Source organism: Rissa tridactyla, chromosome 2 (genome assembly GCF_028500815.1).
Source record: "Rissa tridactyla isolate bRisTri1 chromosome 2, bRisTri1.patW.cur.20221130, whole genome shotgun sequence".
NCBI lineage: Eukaryota > Metazoa > Chordata > Aves > Charadriiformes > Laridae > Rissa > Rissa tridactyla.
In genome coordinates this window covers 23,498,806-23,524,329 of record NC_071467.1, presented here as the reverse complement: position 1 = coordinate 23,524,329, position 25,524 = coordinate 23,498,806, and the positions used below count along the sequence as shown (strand labels likewise).

Below are 25,524 nucleotides of genomic sequence, written 5' to 3'. Positions count from 1 at the left end.
TTGACTACTCAGTAGTCCCCAGGATGGCCTCATCATAATCACACATGATAACTTTTACTCTGAGTATCTAGATTGAGACTTCCCAAAACATTTTAAGCCTTGCTTAAAATGCTATTTCAGATGTCATTTAAAGAGACTCCCAGAAGAGATGTGGGCTTCTGAAAATCCAAAATAATTTTTTAAAGTTGCTCCGCAACTATCAGTGACAGCTAATGCCCATACTGACAACATGAGAACCCTTTACCTAAATGCTGCCCCTGCACAAAGACGAATCTTTCCCAAGGGAACATGGGAAACTTTCCAGGCCTATTTTTCTTTTCTTGTGAAGTTTGACAGCTTCAAGCTCCAGGACTGCCCAAAGCCAGGAAATTAACTTTGTAAGTGCAGTAATACTTGTTTTTAAAAGCAGGCAGGAAATATGACATTTTACAATTTAGTTTTTTAATTCTCTTTAATCAGACACATTACAATGCACAACTGTGTCTTTAGCCAGGTAACAGGGTGCCATCCTCCAGATCAGGAAGAGATGATGAAGAACTCCTAGTGCTTCCTCTGGCCTTTTAGGTACAAGGAATATTGCAGATATTCTAAATGAGGACGATTTCCCCGTTTAGTATAGCACTCCCCCTATACTTATAAAGCCTTTATAACAATTCAGTCACAGTTTTCATTTATTTTTGTAATTGAGATTGCAGCTACTGCAGCTAGGGATCTTATTGAACTGAGGATCAACCTTGCATTCTAATACATAAAAACCCACCACTTCGTAGGGTATTTTCAACTTAAGCATCATAAACTGTTGAAAATAAACTCTCACTGAAGTTAACCATCCTGCTAGTGATGCAGCTTTCCAGCTCTCCAGTGCTCATTAAGAGAGATTGCTTATGAAACAAAATCTTTTTATTTAATGCTACACAATCTGAATTGAAGGAATAGAACACATATTTCACCTCAGGACCAAGCTATAGGGATACATCCCAAAACATTTTTCAAAGTAAAACCAGATTACCAAATACCAATCAGTGCAAGAGACATCTTTATCCATTTGCGCTCAGAGTATTTTTTAGACAAACTACAGCATCAGAACATTTAAGTACCTCTCCCCCATACAGCACAAAGGTCGAGAGCAGATTTCTTGCCTTGTGGGAGCCAGTTTGTCAGGATATATGTATCGATAACATTAAAGAAAAATAAATGAAGCGTTACATTCTGATGTCAGGTGTACAAGTGCAGTAGTGGATTACTCTCAGAGGAGAACAACATTATCTATAAAAGTTAAGTGGTGTACAGGTTATCCCAGAGTGACTATCATACAGAGAAACTTTATGCCAAATTAAGTATTTACAGAGATACTGTCACAGCAAAGAGGACAGGAAGCTAGTCTCACAGAAGTAGTTCAATAAAGAGCAAATGAGCAGACGAAGACAAAGGCTTTGACTTTATATAATAAAATACCAAGTGCATCCTTTTAAGTGAATGAGTCTTTGAGACTATGGTCCTAGATTTTAGGAAGCCATTTGAAGGTCAGATGTACAGTCCTGCTGCGCAGCAAAGGTTACTTGGACTGCCAGAGTTTTTACATCCGTTGTAACCTCAGTAAATCACAGCAATTCTAGTGTTGTTACTTACTGCAAGGTCAAAACTAAAGCTCTTAAATAAGCTCCCTCCAAATGCCAAAGATGGGATTTTGTATAGCAGACCTTCTAGCACAATTCAGACGTTTCTCCACTACTTCTGTGCTGTATATCTGGGATTAGAACTGAGCCCAGAACACTTTAAGGGTAATTATGTTTAGCTGCTCAAATGTTCTTGGCCAGAGAGTTATTATCCAGCTTTTTCTTGTCAATGCAACTTTAATCACATCCGATTTCTTAAAGTAGCCATATTATTTTAGTTACTTTGGCTCTTTTCCAACAGGCTTATTTCAAGCTAGTTGTGAAGAAAGGTTATTAATGGCTGGCTATTTTACATATTTCTTGAAGAGCTGCTACTGAAATAACCAGACGCATTTGTGGGAGAACATGTGCGGCTGACTGCTCAAAATATGATTAAAAATATTTTCAAATCAATTTTTCAACTAAGAGCAGAGCCGCTTTAATCTAATATTTGCAAGCATTTTTCAAGCCAGCATACCCAGAAGCTTTCAGTCCTGCCACCTCTCAGCCATCTACCAAATATGATGTGTAACAGGAGTCTCTCCAGTGCATGACTCCAAGGAACGTGATCCCTCATTGTAAAGGAATCCCATTCAAAATGGCTTGCAGTATTAGACTCCAGTACACAGGACAAAAACGTAGAAGGAAGTCTCATGATTCTCACGCAATTCCTAGGGAGTCTGCTGCGCCTTGAGCCAACAACTTGACCACTAGTGACCGGGCTCAAGCAGGCAGCACACTCAACAGTAAATCTGAGCAGCTTCCCTCTTCGCTTAAGATTAATTTACTGTAATGTACATTACTTTCAGTGGAATGACACTGCTCATGTTTTGGCAGGATGGGGAAAAATTCCACTTTGTCTTTTTTTTATTTTATAAGGCAGATAATGCAGAAAGTTGAAACAGAACTTCTACAAGGATTTAATCTGTGATATTGTAAAATCAAAGTACTACTTTATTAAATGAGTTATTTTACACAATATGAACATCAATATAATTACAATTGTAAAAAATTTTTTATAACAAGTATGGACTGATTTTTCAGGATTTCCAAATAGGGCACAACTGTACATTTACACAGAATTGTCTTTGCATGAAGCCCAAGAGGGAACAGCATAAAAATATGAATGTTTCTGTAGCCCCTTCATTTTTGCTGATCAACAGTTTTAGAAAAGCAGCTGCAGGTTTGTTATGTAAGGTCTGACAGTAGAAGAGTCAATAGGTGCCATGATTTCACCTATAAAAAACAAGAATAACTCAGTTAAGCTGAACTGTTACACAATGCTGTTTACCTTTATGTGAATGAAATACCATAATACTGGTTTTTACCTCATTTCAGCCTTTTATTATAGCCACTTTCAGTTACAGCCTAACAACTGGCTATTGGGAAATCTCTTCTATAGTTAACACAGAGGTTAAGTTTTATATTTGAATGCAGAAAAACCTGCATTCACTTGCATAGCTTCAGGAACAAAAAGGCTCAATTGTTGGAAATATACTAAACAACTATTTCCATTACATGTTTTGTAGCAACAGACAGATTGCATTTATTATATGTATTTTGTTCAAAGCAAAACTAACATTTTAACGCAAGAACTAAATAATAAAGTATTCCTACAACTCTAAGAATGACCATTTGAAATAACATTAATCCCTTTTAAAACAACCTCCATACACAGTGAAATGCCACTGCCATTTCACCCACATAACTATTAGTTTGTTTCTCCTGTATAACATTTCAGGGGTATAAATTTAACCTATAGTTAATTTTTATATTAAAGGAAAAGAACCAAGTTTTAAGTCTCAGTTGTTGGTGGTAAAAAAAAAAACTGATTCATAATATAACTTTCACAGACAATCATTTAAAAGTTAAGGTAATGACCTGTAGACAACTTTACGCCTGAACATCAGCCAGTTCTGGAGGAAGTGGAGTCTTAGGATGCTTGCTCTCAAAGTGCTGTTTGAAGGTCTTGGGATCCGGCATTTGTGTCTGATTAAAGAGAGACATTTAACTTTATGCACAGTACAAGAGTTAAATGATACTACAAAACCTGTTCCCCCCCCTACATTTTATTTTCTTTTTCCTGAAGCAAACAGTCTCCTCAATGACACCGCTCTAATGACAGAAGAGACATTAACTTAGCTGCAGATTAAGACAGAATATTTAACCTCAGATTTTCAGAGAGGTGCATTTAAGCATGAGTATCTCACTGTTTTGGCATGTTGATGACAGTATTCTTGCTAGAAATTTCCCTGCAGATCTTACACTTCACATACTGGTTTGTTGGAAAACCTCCCTTCCTACCATTCTCTTTTTCAACACTTAAAAGATAAACATGTATCCTTTTCAGAATCAAATCTTTCCAAAAGCTATTTTTTTTATTTCTCAACAGGTCAAAGAGTTATGTGTCACAGACTGATTCTCTGCTTGGCACAAGCTACCTCAGACCGCTGCTGCTACACAGTTGCAGGCATCAACTACCCAAAGCGATTGCTGCTACAGCCTGATTTCACAAGAAAAGGAACTGGTTACAAGTACTTAAGCGAGCAGCCCCGAATTTGGAATCTTATTTAAGACATTCAAAGTGACACATCTATTCTGGGACTGACCATTTGAGTGAAAATGGCAAGTTTATCCTTCAGCTCCAGAACAAGCACATTCAGGAAAATCAGCCAGAAGGAAAGTATAATCTGATTAGTGCTCACATTTCTGATCTTCTGTCAAGTCATTTATTCTAGTAGAAGTTACTGTGTATCAGACTTACACTAAAGCACCACCACTTTTCCTCTCCTCATTAATATCAATAATCAGTGATTCTAAGATGGGCCAATTCCATCACAAAGAAAAGATGTTTCCATTTGGAGGCTGAACAGGAAGTGATCTCACACTTTTTACATACTGTGCTAACAGCACATGCAGACGCCTGCAGTTCAAAAGGCAAAATAACTACCCAAAACAGATCTGTACATGACCTCTCAAATTTTCTCATATCTCAATTATCAGTAGAGCTGAGTAATCTGTAAGCATGTCGCATAACAGATGCAAATGCTTATAGCAACAAGCTAGACAGCCATTTAAGAAGTATTTTAGTTTCCAGTATATAATCTTCTAAAAATTCTGCTCTAGGCTGGAAGCTAGACCTGCCTACAATAATATTTTGTCTTACCCTACAGACAGTGCAGGTATATATCAAGGCAGCCTTGGCTGCAGCCTTCTGATCATGTCCTTGTTTCTTTTTTTGCTCAGCTTGCTTTTTAGCATTTTTCTGCTGCGACTGAATCTTCTGCTGTCCACGAGCCATATCTACAAACAAAAAGAAGACATTTAGTCTACAAATGTGAGAAACAACTGCTGCTAGCTGACTCAGAAGCCATAACCATGAGCATAAAGCAGTCATGCACTCTGTCCATAAGGCCTACAACTCACATAACTTATATACGACAGACATCCATTCAAGTTCTTTACTACATAAAGCCTCTCTGGTTCTAGTATCCTTAAAATACGTACCAGAATTATTAGGTGATTCTAAGGTTTCTTCCTCTACAAAGAGCTCCAAGGTCTACTTTTGAAAAGTGTTTTCAATAGTCATAATAATTAAAGTTTCCTTTACAGTTAACAGATACTTATTATCTGTTTTCACGGGTACAGTAAAATTTAGTTGTTTCTTTTTTTTTTTTTTAAAGCTTAAGACTCAACCTTTATTTCTAGGACTTGAAACAGGTTCCAAGAAAGGCAAATCAAAGCATTACCCGAGCTATAGTACTGTCTTCTGGTGCATGTGCTTGTGAGCTGCTTTGGAAATGCCAAGAACAATAGGTCATCCCCTTTTATTCAAGGCTATTTTTCCAGGTGGCCACTCATTTTGATTTTCAACCAACTTTACATGCATACATATTTCTTAGAAAGAAGTAAAATCGCCCCCATCAGAAGCCATTACTCTATATAACACAACAGCATAAAGGAAGCAAACACTATTGCCATATGCCATTAGAAGGTCCACCATAGAAAGAAACAAGATACAAAAATCACATTTCAGGGAGCACCAGAACAGCACATTTTACAACAGTAACGCTCCACCCGCATGCAGCCCACTAGGCCACCCTATTCAGTTTGCACCCCACCCCCAGAGCAGACGCCAGGCAGGATTTGGGCACACCAAAAGCGCAGGCTTCAGAGCGTGGTTATATCACCCAGCAGCCCACTTTCCGCTATTAGCTCTCTCGCAGTCCCTCACAGCCCACACACAATCCAGTTGTGCGGCACTCAAAGAAGCACAAGGCTTACTATACAAGCACAGGACAGATAGCCACGTCCATTGTTTGCAGGACAACTAGTAAAGTCTAACATGCTCAGAAGATTGGCTGGTTGGTCACTGCCCCTCTACACAGCCTGGGCATTTGCTGTAAGTTTGGTATTCATGAGAGACACTGCGTGGCTACCACAGGTCCGTCATGCAGTCCTTCCAACAAGGACTGACAGCCTTGTACTGCTGCAAGAGGGAGAACAGCCTATCCAAACAAAGACCGACCTACAGTAAATGCGTGTGAAAAGCCCTTAAAACCATTATGAAAATGAAGTTTCTATGAAACACCAACTACATCTGGAAATTCACTAGTAGAGGAAGAATTTCTGGACATGTATCACAGTGCTTAACACTGAGCAGAAAGATGGTCCTGAGACCCAGAACAGCTCTTGCGGCTTGAGAGGCACCTCTCAGGCCACAGTCCAGTTCTTTCACTGTATTTAACACCACCACGTAACCCTCTGCATAAGCATTACACTACACCTTCAGCGTTCCCTTCTCTTCCCCCATCAGTTTCTCTAAAGGAGAATTTAGAAGTCCATATGGCTAACAAAATTGAACACGAGAAAACACAAATTTTATTAACCAGCATACAGAAATACATGTGGCATTCTACAGTTTCCATAAGATACAGCATTGAATAAGACTAAAAATATCAGCCTACGTTTCACTGTATGCTAGTTACACCAGAACGTCCCAGCCAGGGCCTCACACTGTTTATGTACAACATGGCTCAATGAGAACACTAAATTGAACACTGAATTCTCATCTAAAAAGAATAAAATAAAGGAGAGATATTGCCAACAGCTTTGCATACACTAGAAGGAACTGTAGGTTTTACTTCAGTTCTGAAGGATTACTGTAATGCTAATAAAATAGAAATCAGGCGTTCCTGATAGAAAATATTCAGATATAATAAAAAATAATTACTTTCATGAAGTGTTTGGATATTACTTAATATTTTAGTCCCTTGATAAGAGCCTGTTAAGTAGTACATTGCAACAGCCAAACACATTGAGCTTGTATGTATTTGGCAACTGCTCATTTTATTTAAGACAAACAAGAAAACATGAACACAAACATCTGCTTAAAAATATCAACCTCCATATGATACCCAAGACCAAAAATCCAAGATAATGTAAGAAATACTGCAAATTTAAATACTGCAGATTACACTAATACAGTTGAAACACACAGAGTGAATACGCAATTGCTGGAAAATTAAGACTATTTGGACTATCAGTATTCGAAGTGACAAAAATAATCCCAAAGTTCGTTTAAAAGAATGATGAACTCATCTACAAGGCTAAATCTGTATTTCAGTTGCACAACATAGATAAGTGTTGTTTTCCCTATCAGGCACACCCTCAGAGAGTCCAGCAAACCGGCCTGCTGTTTTGAAATAAAAATGTGCGAGCCCACAGGAAGCCTAACACCCCACAAAAACGTGCTGCCAAATCATAATGGCAACAGTAGGGGCATTACAAAGCAGCGAGGCTGGACCCTCAGTATGTTAATGCCTCACGCTGGGTCATTTCCTTGTAAGTAGCCAGAACCTGAGCAGAGAGTTTCAAGTCCTAAAACCGGACACCGACAGCTGCTTCCGCTGTCACTTCCAGAAACAAACGGCGGCTTGAGGTACCCTGGCTTCCCCGGCCCGGCAGCCAAGGGCTTGGGCCGGGGGAGCGCCAGGCTCGGCCTTCGCCCGGCACCACCGCGAGGGCAGCCCGCGGCCTGGGCCCGGCCTGAAGCGCGAAGGGGCAGAGGGAGGCCACGGCCCCGCCGGGAGGCCCCCGCGGGGCGGGGGCGGCCGCAGCCCGACCAGCCCCACCACACGCCCCGCGGGAAGGGGTCCGAGGAAGGAAGCGGGCCCCGGCGCGGAGCCCCAGCCGCGGGAAGGCCGCCCACGGCAGGCCGGGAGCGCAGCGCGTCTCGCTGCCGGGCCGCCCCCTTCCCCCCCAGGGCGGGCCTGCTCCGCCGCGCCATGCCAGGCCCGCTCCCGTCACACCCGCCCCGACCCCCACCCCACCCGCCCCACTGCGCTGCGCCGCACGAAGGGCCGGCGCCCGCCGCTCACCCGGCCTGGGCGATCCGGCCTGGGCGGCCCTGGCGAGCGGGAGGAGAAGGCTCCGCGCGGCCCCGCAGCAGCCGCCGCCGCCGCCTGCCCGAGAGGAGGAGGAGGAGGAGAGGCGGGGGAACACTGCGCATGCGCAGCCCCGCCCCGGCGCCCGCGCTGCCCGGCCCTGGCAGCGCGCGACCCGGCCCCACCGGCCAATGGCGGCGCCCGCCTCTTACATAACGCGGGGGGGAGGGCGCTGCCGCCGCCGCGCGGGCCTGCCCTGGGCGCGCGCTGGCCGCCCCGCCCTGCCGTGAGGGGGTCCCGGGGAGGCGGGAGGCCGCGGTTGTCGCCGGCCTCCGGTCCTGGCAGCCGGGCGGCTGGGCTGGCGGTCGCCGTCCTCGGGGGCAGGGCGAGGCCCGCGGAGGCCGCCTCGGCCCTGAGGGGGCTGCGAGGCAAGGGCCGTGCCTCACGCCTCAGGGGCCAATGTCCGGCATGGCCGGGGGCCTGGTGCTCGGGAAAGGATGAGGGACGTGGCATGACTGCGGCCAGAGATCCAGCCGAGCTCTGCCCGCGCTGTTCCCCAGCATCATGGCCCCCGCTGCCCCGCAGGTAGGTTTTCAACGAGCTCCGTCCGGCCTTGGCAGGCCGTGGGCAGCGCCGCGCCGCAGCGCCGGTGGGACTGCGGTAGGAGCCTACCCTCAGACCATCTCCTCTGTTCCCGGCAGGCCCTGCTCGCAGCCACATTCCTCTGTGCTTAGCATACCGGCACAGCCTAAAAATAGTTACTGCTCCTCCTCAGTGGGATCCAGGAGAATGGCTCTGGGGAGGCTGTACGGAAGGGGCTGGAGGCCGGGCAGGGATCCCGGAGAGGATGAAATTCTGTTCAGGTGTCAGCTCACACAGAAAGCCCATGCAGAGGCTACAGGGGTTAAATGAACTGAAAGCAGAAGGAAACGGCCAGAGATGAGAAGCAGAATTTTCTTCAAGTTGAAGTGCGCTAGATCTTATTGTGTCATTTAAAGCAAGAACCGCAGAGGAAGTCACAGGCTGCATTCACAGCGCAAGCGATTTGAAAGGTATTGGCTTGCCTGAATACAGATGTAGGCGGGTCCTGTAAAGAAGGCTAAAGGAGCACTTTACTTTAGCACTGTATTTTCTATCAACATTTTCATATATCCCAAGGGAAGGCTGAACGTCTGCGCCTTCTCAGATTATACACCTGGTAGGAAAAGGAGAAATAGAGGCAGCATCTCTGCTCAGAGATGACATTCTACCAGTCTTTGAGCAATTGTTGTGTCTTTAAAATAAGCCTGTAGTCTTGAACAGTTTGTGTCTGGGGCAAAACAGCAAACATAATACACTTACTGGAGGAATTACTAGGTATTGGCTATGCATTTTACAGAGGCCTAGACTAGGTGGCTGCAATGTTCCCTTCCATCTGAGAGAGAAGAAAAGCAACAAAAAAAGTCCCCAAAGCAGTACAGTGAACATTTTGGGCCATCATTATGAGTCGTGCCCAGAGCACAATGGCAGTTACAGGGGAACTATTTAGCAGATTATTGACATTTAAGTCACTGGAAGTAGGTCTGGATGTGACAAGATCTAAGACAGTCAAACATAAGCCTATGATAACAAACGAAGTTCTATTTTTCCTGTTTTCAGTGATCTCTTCCATATTAAACTGACAGCAATAAAAATGCTTATACCTGGGCAGTGCAATCCAAAATGCATTGAAATGATCTTGTCAGTACATTTGGCACTTTATGAAAATACGCAACTATAAAAAACCAGAAAGTACATGTGCGCATGCTTGTGGGGCGGTGGGGAGAGGTAGGCATTTTGGGTTCTGTGCTTGGAAGCAGGTGGCTTTCAGAATGAGGTTTCGCTTTGATCAGAGAGAAGACTGCTGAGTGAAAAAGTAGGCTCTTTCCTGGCTGATACTATTTTAGGAAGACTGCTGGCCTCAGATGTGGAACCGGAGGTGGCTTTCAAGTGTCATGTCCCCATACTATGGTGCTGCTGTGCACCTGGCTGGACAAGAATTTCGAATACAGCAGATTTCTTGAACCCATGTTGAACTGGTCTCTGAACGTTTTTCTGCTTTTGGTGGAACGGAGGATCTCCTGGCAGGATGGGGGACTACGGCCTTCCCTCTGGCTGCTCTGACTTTTGTCCCTTTGTGCTGTAGATCCTGGTCACAGCATTGGTCCCTGTATTGCCCAAAGCACGGCTGTGCAATTTAGGTGCTTCCGAAGAGGCTGCTAGGAAACAAAAACCCGGCGTGAAAAAAGAATACGAGTTCCAATAGTTGAGATTTCTACTATGAAGAGAACGAGGAAAATTTCCCATTCGCTCTAAATTATTTTTCAAAATTCATTCACTGCAAGAAACTTACTTATCACAGCAAAAGGGATATTTCCATGCATGTGTGCCCGTTAGCAGAGATACACGGGTGATAGATACGGTGAGCTGGTGGAGAGGCGAGACCGGTCTGTGTGCTGGATGCTTTGCATAGCTCTGACAAAATGAACCCATCGTAATTGCAGTTTATCTGACTTACGGACTTCCTCTGCTTTGTGTTCCTCCCATACGAGGTGAAGCAAGCCAGAGTATATGAATGAAAGTATAAATAGAAGTTAAAATGAAAAATAAACGTAAGCTTTAGACTGAAATGTTGTATCTTTAAATTGCTAGAAATATACTGCAGCATTTGTATACGTGCTTCTTGTTTAATTGTTGTTTTCTCATTTAAAAACAACTCATAAACCCCACAGATATTACCAAGTATTCTGCATTAAAATAGAGTGAAAATCAAGAATACCTCTCAGTAGTTAAGGGTAGACCAACTGCAAGGAGTTTGTCATTATCCCCAAGCCAAGCCTTAGAAAAATGTTTCAGTGGTTACAATTCACTGAAATCTGTGGCAGCATCATACATATAGAAAACACAGCTCCATATGTGCATGGATAAGGCATTTTAGCTCTCATGGAGCTCCTAAGAATAGTCCAATTTTTTCTTTAAAGAATACATTATTATCTTCTCACGATGAGATTGTTGATGAGGAACAAGACTCCAATTTAAGGCCAAGCATGAATGTAGTGAACAACATGACCAGAAAAAGCAAAATGCTGGTCTACTCAGGAGGAAAGCAGCAAAAGAAACAGGAAGGAGCAATGCTGTAAGACAGGATTATTTTTTAGTTTTTCTTTTCAAAGTCTTCATTGTTCATTATTCTCATGCTCATTTCCCATCTCTTTGGATTCCAGCCCCCCATCATTTTCTGTGCCTGCACAGAGGTGCAATTTCTGTCATTAGATCAAAATATCTGTTCTGCTCAACAGTAACTTGTTGACACTTGTATTTTGTTGCAAGTCAGTTTGAGGTCTGTCACCTTAGTGTGACTGGCATCCCCAGCACAATTCCCTGCTATGCACCAGCTGACATTTCGACATGTGTTATTAAACCCATTTTGAAAGCAATTGTTCTGAGGTGCAGGTCAAGTTTGCTCACAGCAGCATAGGTGGGGCTGCATCTCCCTTCTGAATCAACTCCTGTCTGCCTGCCAGGTCCTCCCACTGCTGTTCCTGACTGCGCTCGCTGCCTGCATCTTTTTCCTGCTTGTTTGCTTCCGTGATCGCTATTGATCCAGTGTCTCATTGATCAAACATCATCTCACCAGCTAAACGCTGGCTTGTGGTCAAGTGCTGCCCTTTGCTATTCACTTGCAGGGAGTATGTGTGCCAGTACCGTGTGCCTGGCTATTGATTGATTTCATTTGGTGTCCCACCGTGACCCCTCGGCACGTCTGAACAAGTTAAGGGAAGGGAAGAGGACATGCCCTGAGCCCTGCAAGTGACAGAGATCTTCACACTAGATTTTGTGGATGCAGACCAATGTTGACAAGAATGCAGAACAGCAGAGATTGGCTTTGCAGTTGAAGGTTGTAAGACACAGAATTTTAAGCCAGTATCCTTTGAAAGGATATTCAAAGCCAATGCGGTGGTAGATCAGAGTCAGTATCGCTGAATTTCAAGGTGACATGGTCACAGGCAGAACTCCAGACAGGCTGAAGTCCTCTACAGGTAGTATTGTTTGATATAAAACATTGTGCAACAGCCCTTAACCTAGCTCACAGGACTGACAGGGTAGCGTTTTGCTCATTTATCCTTTTTCTGCTTTATGGACTTCTACCTCCTCCCTTTCCCATGCGTTAGCATACCATTCTTTTTCCTGTGAATGCATTTTTTCACAACCACTGCTCCAGCTCTCATACATCCAGTTCATGCCTCCCTGACACAACATTAACTCCTGTCCCTCCGTTGACCCTGGTTGCTGTGTGCTGCTTTTCTGCAGTGGGAGTGTTGGCACCTCATGGGATTGCCCAGTATCGCTGTCGTGGCAAATACAAAAAAGAGTGAGATCTTAAATCACATATTTGGTTCATAGATTCAGTAGATTCTTAGCTCTGCACTGGTATGAGATGATACCAAATCACAATACATATATACTGCAGAAAGAAATATTTTAAGGCAAGTGATGGTATGCCTCTTTCTGCATGTTACTGTAGAACCAAGTATTTTGTAGTGTACAGTATGCTGATCTGTAAGGTTTAAAAATGGAAAATGAAAGGGAAAAATAAAAAAAGAGTAAATAAAATGAGAAAGAAAGCCAAAGACCGTGCTCTGTTTTGAAGGAAGCCGGCACAGCAATGCAGCAATCTTGGCAGGGCTCCTCAAGCTTGTGATACCCTTACACTTCCACATTAGCTTTGAAGAACCAGCCCCATTAGCAGCAATGCAGCATCTTTTCCTAGTTTGCCTGCTGCCATTCTGAACAGTCTTGTTGTTTCAGGGACACCTGATAGGTGACACCCACCAGAACAAGGACAACTTCATGTGATGTCCACCATATTGACAGCCTCCCTGTGCTGCTCACCATACTGATCCTCCCATCAGCAGACTTCAGAGGTACATAAACAAGAGTGACATTATCCTTCCTAGCAGGACTGTCCCCTCTTCTTCCACACCCCCAGTGAGCTGGCAGCCTGCCAGGTGCCCACACATCTGTTAACCTTTTCCAAAAGTTGATACAATGGTCGCTTCTACCTCACCCCTACCATGGGCCCAGGATCCTGTGCAATGAGGCAGCCTATGGAAATACTTTTGCCACCAAACCTTAAATTAGGACAAACCCAGGGAAGGGTGTCCCAAAGTTGATGTTAGGTTGTGTTGTGTTTCTTTACTTTTGCTGGCACAGAGACTACAACTAATTGCCCTTTCTCTTTTTTTTTTCCCTCCCATAGCTCCTGACCCTTTGTGGCAATCATGAACACAGCTGCTTCAGCGAACACTCCTCTCCATTGGAAGGGCAAAACAATGTTCAAGGGAGGATGTGACATAGAGCTGATCACATCCTCCGAGAGACAAAAAAAGAAAGGGCTTGAGCAAAGAATGAAGAATGCCAGAGAGGAAGGCAGTCAGAAGCTTGGAGATACAGTTCCTCAAAGGTGTGCAAGGCATATGCACCTCCTGAAGAGCATGGGCAAAGATTGCTTTGTGGCCTCTTAAGTATTTTGCAGTCTCTTCTCTTTTAAATCCATGTTGTTGGATGTGACTTTTGCTAAAAACAAGGCACAAATGCCTACCTCGGCATGTCACAACTTTTTTGACCAACCCACATAGACAAACTGGAGACCTTGAGAACATACGCTTCCATTCTGTATAAACAGTTTAAAATAGATTTTAGCTTTGCACAGCATTGCGTGCAGTTACTATTTTTAAATGCACACCAATTGATCCGATGTGTTCATTCCTTTTTTGCGTGTGCCCTCCATTCATGCTTTTGAGTCTCGTGTAGGTTCAAGTGCCTGCCTTATCGTGAAAACCAATATATCCGTACATTTTTAATTAATTCAGAATACCTAGATTTCCCTCCTCTCCACCAATATAGTTAAATATATGTATGAAGCATGAAAAAAATCCTTGCACTATGTCATGTGCACATTAAAATATGTGCAGCAATTGTAATTAAAACCTCTCACGAACATGCCAACATTGTTGACAACTTGCCTCTAGCCTCAAGGAGGGCAGTACATCCCGCTTTCTCTGCACATCCCAGAGATGCCTCTACGTTGAGGTGGCTCAAAGCATCCACCAGCTCTGCTTGCTTCCTTCTTCAGGCCCATCTGCAAGCCTCCGCCCTCGTACTAGCAAATATTTTGGTAGCTGCTTATTGTATCTTGCAGAAGGGGCAGTTACTTCTCATCCCCAGGCAGCCTCTCCATCTGTCTTTCAGTCATCCACCTGCAGATTTCACTGCCATTCTGGAACTGCTAAGGCCAGGGTGGGAAGCTCTTTCTGCTGTCCAAATAGCATGTGAAATCTTGCTGGGCCAGGAAGCAGAGGCCAAGGGTGCATCCCAGAATGACACATCCCAGAATGAGCACACAGAGAGTCAGTACACAGGAAAGGGCCCCGCAGCTGCAGGACATTCCTCATGGAAGGAAAGCAGCCTTGGACATTGGAAAGTGCCACACACACACTGCTGGTTTTCACAGATCCACAGTGCTGGCTCAGCCCCAGCAGTCTGCTGCTTCAGGAAGAGATCCACGAGAAACATCTGCTGGATTTCAACTTTTTCCTTTTCAGATGCCCTGTTACACTCACTCTGAAGTCACTGCATGACGTAAAGGCAGGAATCCAAAGAGCCTACTGCAAACTGAGCTGTGAGGATTGCTCTGATCGCGAGTGTTTCCTGCCAGCTGCTGACAGCCCTTTGAACATAGTAAGGTCTAGCTCACAAACACTGGTGGCTAAATAGGACTTGGCAAGAGAAATCAGGAGAATGATTTGGTTTGCACCAGGCCACTGTATCCCCTTGCTTTCTGCAAAAGATCCCATAGCAGCAGAGCAATGCGCTATGGGATGCAGAACAGAAAACATTTCTGGAAGCAGCCAGCAATGCCAAAAGACTGCAGCTAAGTAATGGCAAAAGACATTACTTGCAGGGCAGTGAGGTGGAACGTACGTGCTGATTGTCAGTATTACTGCAGCTGGGTTACTGTGGATATATGAAGCGCACAGTCATGGGGCATCTACTCAGTAGACGCTCATAAGTTTACTCTTAAGACAGACTGCCACAAATGGAGGAACAGAAATCCCTGTTCCTGCTATATGGCTGGTGTCTGAGCAGCACAGGCAGAGGGCTTTTTTTTCACTGTGTCCTTTAGCCTGGCTTTTGCTTGGAAACTGCAGGAGAAAACCAAGGAGGATGAATTATGCTGCTGTGAAAATACTCAGTGCACATCTCTAATCAGGCAAGACAGAATAGCGCTTAAAGGAGAGTCCCAGAGCTGAAAAGAAACAAGACCTGGTTATGAGGTAACATTAGGTACAGACTTTGCACATTAGTATTTACTAAGTTAGAAAAATTTAAAGCTCTCATTTAAACTACCTGATTAAAGAAAAAAAAAAAGACGACTCATTTTAATCTGACTGCTGGTCTGTAAAGCTAATTTGAAAAATTGTGCTCTTGCAACTTGTCTGAAAAATTATAATGAACTGAAGTGGAAATGCCTGGTGCTGGAGACTTGCATATCTGTCCCAATGGGGAAGTGTCTTTTACAATGCTTCCATGGGCAAAAAGACCAGGATAGAAAACAAAGGTCTGATTGATCCTGCCCATGCTTAGACAGGTACAGAGCTTCAAGACCTGCCTGCTGCACTCTCTCTCCATCCCCAAGACAAGATTGCAATCCCTTACCATCCTGCACCTGAGCCTTCCTTCTTCCACATCTCCAGTGTACCCTTCTCCAAACCCCCTGTCCCAGCTCTTTCTGGCACTGCCCCCTGTGTCCCGGCACCCACGGTAACAAATAACTCCAGCTGTGCAAAGCTCAAACCAAGGCTGCCAGCACAGCCTGAGCCCTTTCACACTTCAGCTGTTCCCTATTTAAAAATGTGCACCTTTAAGCAAGATAAATTTAGACTGGAAATGATCTCCCAGGCTTGTTGCCTCTATATTTTTCTCGGATACTGTAAAGAGTTCTTTGGTGAGAGAAATCTTTTCCTCAGATATTTAAAATCAGGATCAGATTCTTTTTTTACCTTTCTTTCTGACATTGAATAGTGCTTTGCTAAGAACAGGCCCTTGTGGGACCGACACTAGTAAAAAGGCTGACACTGAGGGTGGCTTCCCATCTACAAGCTTTTTTTGAGATTTTGTGTAGTCAGGTCCCAGTCTGTTCCCATGGTTTCCATTAGTTTTTATAAACAGGATACCTGTATTTCTCTCTTGACTTCCTAACACTGTGCTGAGGACACGCAGGTCGTGGGTGGACATACACTGCAGAGTCGACCTGCTCCCTGGAGTAACCAGGCCTGGGTCTCACTGGTGAGCAGCACCCCTGTTGGAGACACTGTCCTGACTGCTTTACTGGGTGGTCAGAAGTCCTGAGGATCTTCCCCAAATCTTTCTCTGGATGTCCCTTCCCATATGCCAGGCAAAGTTTCCATGAAGAAAAAGGTAAAGCCTGATGTTCACTAACCACTATGGATATTCAGACACCACCTTTGACTTGGAAACCTCCAGCAGTACCCAGATGGAGCCGGCCAAGTAAAACAGACTGATGGAAGGGCTCAGGCTGATGTAGCTTACTCTGAAGCTCAAATACCTTCTTCCTTGTAGCTCCAACCCTGCAGCCTGTGCCGGCATAGAGCCTCCCTGACCAACTCTCCTCACAGGCACTATAGCTCTTAACTCCACTAATTAGACCTTGGCCTGGGTCAGGAAACAACCTTTGTGCTCTACGCAGCTCGAGAGCCTGTGGCTCTCATCGCTCAGAGAGGCGCTGCGGAGGGCGAGGTGCTTGGGCAAACAGTGATGATAGAGGGAAGAACGTATGGCTTTGCTGGCTCAGCACTGGAGGTGGCTTTTTACCACACCCGCCTGCAAAGAAAGTGGAAATCTTTGTCTTGGGAAAGAGGAGGAGGTGGAAGAAGCCACCCTTGTGCTTAGCACAGCCCAGGCAAGAGAAAAGGCTTTGGTCAAGTCTCTATGAATTTGTTCAGGGCTGTCGGGGAGAATTATATGACAACTCTAGAATCAGTGAAGGGCACAGCTGGCAGGCTCACTATTCACTTCTGTTTTTTCTGATCCTGTGGAATGCACCACCTTCGGATGCTGGATCCCCTGCCCGTCAGCTGTCTCATGATGGGACATCTACATTCTTAAATCTCAGCAGGGGTGTTAGATGTGCTTGCAGTCTGTGTGGGTGTGCTGCACAACACACAGAGACCCTGACACATCAGCATCCTGCCCTGGGCAAAGGCATTGTGGCTGTGGAAACCGGTGATCACTTCATCCAGCATCTTTCTTGGTGCAAAATACTTGGTTTTAGCAGTTAGGAGAAAGCATGATGGCAAGGGGATATTAAACCAGTAAGCATACTTGCATGTTGTGTCTCATCTAACCTTAGTGAATCCTGAAGAGTCTTAGGTGGGATTTACTGGAGCAGAAATGAACCAACTTGATCACACAGTAGAAAGCCTCATTGCTCCTGAGTGCCTGCAGCTCTTAAATTCCTTGTGATGAGGGAGACAGCAGACTGTAGCATTAGGGTTACTTGCCCTGGTACAGTCTAGTAATGTCCCTTTTGACCAAAAGTGTCAGGTGGCCTCTAGGAAAGGCCTCAAGATCTCGTTACTCAGATGCCAAGGGGGAAACAGCTGTTCCATTGTGCTGCTATAGAAAGACCATGGCAATGATATCCACCACAATACTGGTAATCCTCAAAAAGTATCCAATATCCATTCTTCAAAGAAAGGGCTGAGTGCAGGCTGGACAAGCCTGGTGTTAGTGAACGCGTTCCAACCTGCTGTGAAATTCTCTAGAGAAGTTAAACCCTTACCCCTTTGGGGTAGCTGCTGTCCAGTAAAGTCTCCACTGCTGCCCTTCAGGCACTGGCTTTGAATGGGGCTAACAACAATCAAATGGCACACGCCACAGCGGAGCCTTAGCCAGCGCTAGTCTGAATAAGGACAGAAGTAGTACCATGACAGATAATGTCAGCTGTGAATAACTTTATTCCTTTAACATCTAAGGAAGGTGCAACTAAGAATTTCTGAACTTTGATTTGCTTGCAAGGCATCCTAAGAGCTAATCCTATGTAATACTATGGGCTGCATTGCTCGCTAGCACTGACGTAAACAGCTCCATTAGCATTAGGTGCATGGCAAACGCTCAGGCAACAGCTGTACTTGGCCTCCTCTCTGGTTCTGCTCTCTATTTAATGAAGTCTTATGTGTGATATAGAAATACTGGGAGGAATCCAGCCCACCTCTACTGGTTTGAACGTTGTTGCCTGTGTTTGACTCTTTCCAGAAGGCCCACAAGTGAATTTAAAAGAGGTGTAGTTGTTCATTTGCAGCTTGCACATGGTACAAGAATGCGGTACCTGGCCCTGAGCTCCTCATCCACAGGACGTGTCACAGATCTTGACAGCTGATCACTGCGTTTTCCTGCCAGCTTCTCTTCATGGTCTGCTAGCTGCTGTTTTGGAGATGATCAAACTTGCTCCTTGGCATCTATTCAAGCTATAGAGTCCAATTTACTTCTAGCACAACATCCGCCGGCTTTGCCTCTGCAGTATGTTGGCCCAGCATGTGCAACCTCACTAACTCAGAAGTAGCTCTGATTTCTTTTCTATTGCCAACAGACAGAGGCAGCAATTAAGATGATGACTGCATTTTTAAGGACTTTTTCTTCAGGAGGAGCGTAGCACCCTGCTATCGGTCCCTGGCAGTCTCTCCTCCCAGGGGGAGCCTTTACGAGCGCAGGGGGTACTTCTGCCACAGAAATGGAAAAGCTCAGCTGAGCCCAGGGCTCCTGGCTCATCAGAGCTCTGCTTCAGCCTCAGATCTCACCCGGCTTTAAATTCTTTCCATCGACTTTATCTTAACCTTTCTGTTCCATACACAATGTTATCAGAGCTACTTAGGCTTTACTGGCACGTCTCCTATTTTAGTAGTTACATTTTGTTGACAGGATCAGGCTGGTTGAGGTAAATTGGCTTACTCAGAGTGCAGTTAGTGACATGCACGCAGTTGGTCTGACCATATATTCTTCTGCAGCATTTTCCCATGGAAAGGAGGCTTATGCAACCATTCAGTCTGTCCCACTAGCAGTTTTGGGCCCATTGGCTGATTTCAGTCAAAAATCTGAGGGAGCAGTTAATCAGCAGAGGCAGTCATCCGTGCACAGAGCATCCTCCCCAGGCCCTGCAAGCTGCACTGCGGGTTTTGCTCTTAGAGACTACAGGACCAGCACGGAAGAGACAATGCATCCCACCTGCACAAATTTTGGTGGGAGTTTGTGTCTTGCTGGACACCAGAGAATCCAGCTATAAATCCATGGGAAAACACAGATTAGCTCTGCTGCTCAATCGCTTTTTAACTTTTTTGGGTAAGGCTTGTTATTATAACTAAGAGCGCTGGCACTAAATCCATAGAAATTCTTAGATGCAAATGACCTTACAGTCATTTTTTTTTGCTGAGGATATCTACAGTTGCCCAAAGCTGCAGCACAAGAGAAATAAAGGAGGATCATCAGCAAATTGTATGAATGTTAATTAAACAGTGGTACCATAAGTGTACTGTGCTCTGTAGTGATAAAACAGCACCAGGCAGGCCCCACTAGGAAGGACTTACGGTTTCCAAAGACAGAACAACCCAAGTTGGTATCCAAAGAGCGCCAGAGCAGGAACGTTCCCCAGTGGTGGGTGCTTGATGCTTTCGCTGGATCTGCGAGAAACACTGCAGGTTCCTGAGACGGTAGTGTCAGCCTGCTCGTGGGGGAGCTTTATGGAAATTTAAGTTAGTGAAGGGAATATAGAGCAGAAATAACACAATAGCCTTGGAGCAAAAGGGAGCCCTTCCTCAAGTGCTTTCTGCAGGTGTTGCAGGTTGAGCTGGTGAGCACTGACTGCTGTGGACCATGCTTCCAAGGAATCCAGAGCAGAGGCAGCTCAGCCAGCAAAACTCCTCGGGTAATGGCCAGTGAGCCTAGTTCATCAGAGCAGCAGTGGCAAGGAAGGTGTGTAGTCCCCGGGCACTCTAATTATGATCTACTATAAAGACTGTAAAGACCTCACTCACTTTTCTCTGGGAAATACAACACGTGACCCCAGCCCAGCAACACTGTGTGCAGGAGTGAGGGGCAGACTGAATAATCCCGCGTTTCCTCAGACTTTGTGCTTTGTGGTCATGAGCTCTCATCACGGCCTTTCCTTTGGGCCACACACAGGGTTGCACAGGCAGCAGGCACACAGAGGGTCTTTTGCACAGGATCTCTGCTGTCGGAGATGTGATGAGCTCACGTTGACCTCCCCCCCCCGCCAAATGGGGGAATTAAGCAGATTATTCTTCTGTTTTCTGTGTCTTTTCCCAAGAAACGAATAGCAAAGCCATATTGCTGAGCTATCGCGCTGGGCAGACTAGTATCTTGCAGCTGTGGTTTAAAAGTCCTTTGCAATATAGGATGAGACTGGGTGTTTGCATGAGCTTCCTTTCTTGCAGCAGACAGTCGCAGCAGAGGCAGGACACCTTGGGAGTCCGGCAAAAGAACACCCAGGAGCTTAACATATCTATCTATCTATCTATCTATCTATCTATCTATCTATCTATCTATCTATCTATCTATCTATCAATCATATATATATACATATATATATAGGATTTGTCTACTCGATGCACAGTTCTGCCAGGAAGCAAATCCCCCAAGTACATGGCTATGGGGGATGCCATTCAGTAACGCTACCACTGTGTCTTCTCCAAAAAGGGAAGCCCAGAGCTGCAGTCTGTGTGGGTAAATTGTATTCTGGGATTCCCCCAGAAGCTTCACTAGGACCCAGGTTTCCTGGAGCTTGAGAGGATGACTGCTGATTCCTGAATAAATTAATGTATTGCATTCCTTCAGGATATTAATATGTGTAAGACTGAAGAGCTGAACAAGCTCAATTTTTTTTAACTCATTACCACCAGATATAAATCTGGTCAATAAACAAGTCAATAAACATACAGGCCAGGTGGGCTTGGTAGGGAGTTGGTTTGATAAAGTGCCAATTTGTATTGCAACAGAGCTGTCTGTGGGCATCTTCTTGGCAGTCATCACTTCACAAGGAGGCATAAAATAATTCCTGGCCATTGCTATTATTTGCCTTACTTTTTTGAAATACATGGTACTAAAAGGGAGCCAAGACATGCACTTTATTTTCTGCAACTCTCTTGATTGTTTTTAATGTATATAAATAACCCTCATAGTAGCTTATACTCTTCTACTCAGGGGAGCTTTTACATGAAAGTTAAACATGCTTCTGTTCTTCAATTGTTTTTTCTTTTGCCTTCCTTTTCCAAAATTCAAAATACCAGCACTAAAGAGAAGCACAGCCCAAGTGGGCTGAGCCTGTGATGACACCCGCTTCCTTCTGCCACCTCGCGGGCTGCAGCTACAGTACATGGAGCATGGACGGCTTTCCTAGCATGACATATGTTGTTTTCTCGTCATGTTTAATGAAAGATCCCATGATAACAGGAAACATTACGCATCGCCACTGCTGGGCATGTCCTGACACTTCCGAGAGGAGTTTCCCCTCCCTGCGTCAGAGCTGTCGTAACCAGAGACACCTCCCAGAGTGGTGATGACATCTTGATTGGTTTAACCTTATTGTTGCAGTAGAAGATGAGAGACTCACCTCTATTATTACTGGTTTGCTTGTTTGTTTGTTTGTTTAAAAGTATGAATAACTTTGTTATACGCGATATGTGAATAAATATGCTATATGCCTGCAAAAAGAACACTATTGTCTTCTGGGACACCAAGGAAAAGCCTGTACCCAAACATTTTTCTCACTGAAAAGACTGTCACTGAGCTGCCATCTTCTTTTTACAGAAAATGTAACCTCTCAGCCCAAAGCAGAAATGCAAACTAAACAGCAAAAGCATTGCTGGAGGAAAAGATGCCAGCTTCTCTCTGCACAGCTCTGGAAGTTCAGCCCTAAACCTCCTCAGCTGGCTCAGCCATCATCTCAGGCACTGCCCTTCTGGGCCAACTTCTGATACCATATAACCCTCTGGTCTCAAAAGGAAGGAGGAAATGCCACTATGAGAATGGCTGTAGCCATCCACGGGCAGAAGAAAGAAATGGGGAAGGAGAGACAGGATTAGGCACCTTGTCACAGGTAGCGGTTCCCTGAAGCAAGAGCACCTGCTCGCAGCTAGCTAGAACATGCAGCCCTGCCACCACCTCAGACTTCAGAGCAATTACAGCTGAACTAAACATGAGCAGTATGGCAAAAGGGAAGGTGTGTAGATTATAAAACTAAAAGCGGACTCCAGAACAGGCTGCTTTAGAAGAAAGATTTTTGTTTCTCTTTGCATTAAATATATAGGCTTTGGCACTAGCTATCACAGGTTAGAGATGTTCAAAATTATATGGCTCAAGGAAATGCTGCTAATAGTATAGCACAACAAAAGATAGTTAGGACAAGCATTACAAAAGAGTTTTTTTCCAAGAACGGAGCAATTTTCAGCCGGAAAATGTGGAGGGTCATAACCTGATGCTCTTCTGGTAAGACTAAGCACAACTGCCCTGGGAAGACAACAGGCTGGAACAGAGAGGCAAAGAGCTCTTCCCTTTCTGTGACGCTGGAAGAGGGCTGGCTGCTGTTCTCATTACTTGTTCTTTAGGTAATCAAGGAATTTTGAGTCATTTTGGGCTAAACAACCAATAGAACAACTATGTGAAAGTAAAAGTTAAAAATTAAATTTTGCAAAGTTGAGTTGCGCATATTCTTTGGATTTGCTTTCACCAAGTTGTCTCAAACTGAAACACAGAGGTTGAGTATTTTTTACTTCTGAATAACTGCAATTGTAGCACTGGCCTTGGAAGGACACTCACCTCGAATGTAACAAGTAAGAGTCATGCAGCTACATTTAGGAATGTTTTATCTTGCCCACAGTAATATCTATGTATGTTTGATGAGTTGTAACTGCTCCATTAATTTCAGAGTGTGTTTGAAAGAGCCATGAATAAGACTGTTTGAGGGAGCCCCAATATTTTCATTATTAGCGAGTCTAGAAGAGGGCCACGAAGATAATCAGAGGGCTGGAGCACCTCTCCTATGAAGGCAAGCTGAGAGAGTTGGGGTTGTTCAGCCTGGAGAAGAGAAGGCTCCGGGGAGGCCTTATCGTGGCCTTTCAGTATTTAAGGGGGGCCTACAGCAAAGTTGGGGAGGGACTCTATCAGGGAGCGTAGTGATGGGACGAGGGGTAACAGTTTTAAACTGAGAGAGGGTAGATTTAAATTAGATATAAGGAAGAAATTCTCTACTGTGAGGGTGGTGAGGCACTGGAACAGGTTGCCCAGAGAAGCTGTGGATGCCCCATCCCTGGAAGTGTTCAAGGCCAGGCTGGATGGGGCTTTGAGCAGCCTGGTCTGGTGGGAGGTGTCTCTGCCCATGGCGGGGGGAGTGGAACTAGATGATCTTTAAGGTCCCTTCCAACTCTAACCATTCTAAGATTCTATGATTCTATTATATGATCATTTATATTTATATATTCATGGGCCATGCTAAAAACATTATTGTTCAGAGTAACTGTCTGGTGAATAATTTGTTAAAATCTTAAACCACATTAGACATATGGCTATTCCTCTCTTAGCAGAAGTGACTATATAAAGCTCAGAGAACACACATAATCCTGACTTCAGAAACACATCCCAGTGCAAATGTTCCCTGCCGACACTTGAGGAGCCACTGCTAGCACCTCCTGGTGACCCATTTACCCTGCCTCCTTGGGAAAGCGCATGGCCCAGAAGTGTTTCCAAAAAAGCATTCAGCTTCCTGCCCAATACACCTCAGCACTTATGAGCCTGAGTGACCCCACCGCTCTCCTTGTCCCCCCAGAAGGTACCTGCCAGGTCTGCTTGACGTCAGCATGGGAGAAGACCAACACAATGAGCAGGAGCCAGAGCTGGAAGCTGGTGCAATGCCTGCAGAAAGGGCTGATGCACGAGCAGGTCTCTGCAGGGAGACTTGATTCAGAGAGAACTCATCCATGCTGATGCTGTTTCTCTTTAGGCTACTAATTAGTGCAGCTCAGCGTAATGTACTCCGCTGACGCAGTCTGGAGGTTTGGCCTGTGCTGCTTCGTATCCCGCCTGATGGAAGTTTCTGACCTGATGTATTACTTGCTCTTCTTGCTCCAATGCACCCTTCACCCAGTGCAATACTGCAGGCCTTGGCTCTGCCATGGTACCCAGGTTGGACAGAGGTGCCAGAGATGATGTTGCCATTTCATTACCAGGTCTTGGTGTAGGGTGATGGCCCCAGCGGGAGCAGCAGCACGGCTCAGTTCTCCCCTCACCCCAGCTTGTGCTGCATCAGGCTGTCATAGCTAGAAGCACCCACAGAATGGTGCATATGTTCTGCATGGAGCTAGCCCTGCGTTTGTAGCATTTGCTTCTCTTGGGTTTCTGGGCCTTCTCTCTTTTGTTTCACAAGGCCCATAGCTATGTGCCAGGGAAAGCATCCACATGGAGATAGGCATCTGGCTCAAGGGATGGACAGATAGAAAGTCATGCAGACAGCATGAAAGCATCTCTGGACAGGAATTGTCAACCAAATGGGGAAGTGCCTTCACGGGAAGGAAATCTTTCCACAAGGGGTTGAAGGATCTCCGAGGCCTTGGGGACCACGCACCCCAGCTGGGTGTCCTTACAGGGGTGTCAAGGAGTTAGGTATGAGAGAGGAAGGAGGAGGATGAGAGGAAGGAGGAGGATGAGAGCAGAGGGTAGAGAGCACTTGAGGAAAACCTATGATTGACCTAATCACAGAAAACAGAGCTACCTCACAACATGAACTGACATGGTGCTTCTTTCATGTAGTGTGAAATAGCTGAGGGCTCCGTCTTTCTGTTACACAAAGATGCTGATTTCCAAGGACTGGAGCTTTCTAGGGCAGTAATTAAGCTTTAAATGGAGAGATCAAATGTAGAATATATATCTCATTAACCTTGACAAAGCACAATCTCTCTGCACAGCTCATAGCAAAAGAGAAAGGGAGTGTGAAGGACGGGATAAAACAGGCATCATCTTCCCTGCGTGTTGGAGACTGCTGTCTGGCACTTGGAATATCTGCTCAGCTGGATGGGCCTGAGCACACATCCACCACCTCCTCACAGAAACCAGCAAGTTGCAGGCTATTTCAAGGATAAAGAAAGATTTTCTACTCTTTCCTCACTGGAACGGGGAACGCACTACAGCATGGCTGTGGATGCAAAAATCACAGAGAACAAAAAGAGGAAACACAGGAGCTTAGTTCTGCACAGAGCAGTTGGGCTCTGTGCCCTGTGCAGGGAGATTTGGGATTTCCCGCTTCTAGGATTATTTTTTTTTTCCTAAATACCTGTCATTGCCTCAGGTGAAATGTGCAAACAGAGCCCTGAACGTGGCAC

General features: G+C 45.0%; 1 protein-coding gene and 1 long non-coding RNA gene across 3 annotated transcripts; one reads left to right on the top strand and one right to left on the bottom strand.

The window, feature by feature from the left end:
- Positions 1 to 882: 882 nt before the first annotated feature.
- ZNF706 (zinc finger protein 706) lies at positions 883 to 8,172 on the bottom strand. Its single transcript, XM_054191867.1, has 4 exons — positions 8,036 to 8,172; positions 4,822 to 4,958; positions 3,537 to 3,644; positions 883 to 2,891 (listed from the first exon to the last, which is right to left on the bottom strand). Exons 2-3 carry the CDS (start codon positions 4,954 to 4,956, stop codon positions 3,549 to 3,551), a joined length of 231 nt encoding a protein of 76 aa, XP_054047842.1. The 5' UTR covers positions 4,957 to 4,958; positions 8,036 to 8,172; the 3' UTR covers positions 883 to 2,891; positions 3,537 to 3,548.
- A 132-nt stretch (positions 8,173 to 8,304) lies between these two features.
- On the top strand, positions 8,305 to 15,869 carry LOC128906139 (uncharacterized). 2 transcript variants are annotated; one of them, XR_008465075.1, is made up of 4 exons: positions 8,305 to 8,626; positions 8,743 to 9,093; positions 12,869 to 12,984; positions 13,320 to 15,869. It is a non-coding gene; the product is annotated as an uncharacterized LOC128906139 (long non-coding RNA). The 2 variants fall into 2 exon arrangements; XR_008465074.1 differs by lacking the exon at positions 8,743 to 9,093 and having other exon boundaries at positions 8,316 to 8,626.
- The last annotated feature ends 9,655 nt before the right edge of the window (positions 15,870 to 25,524 follow it).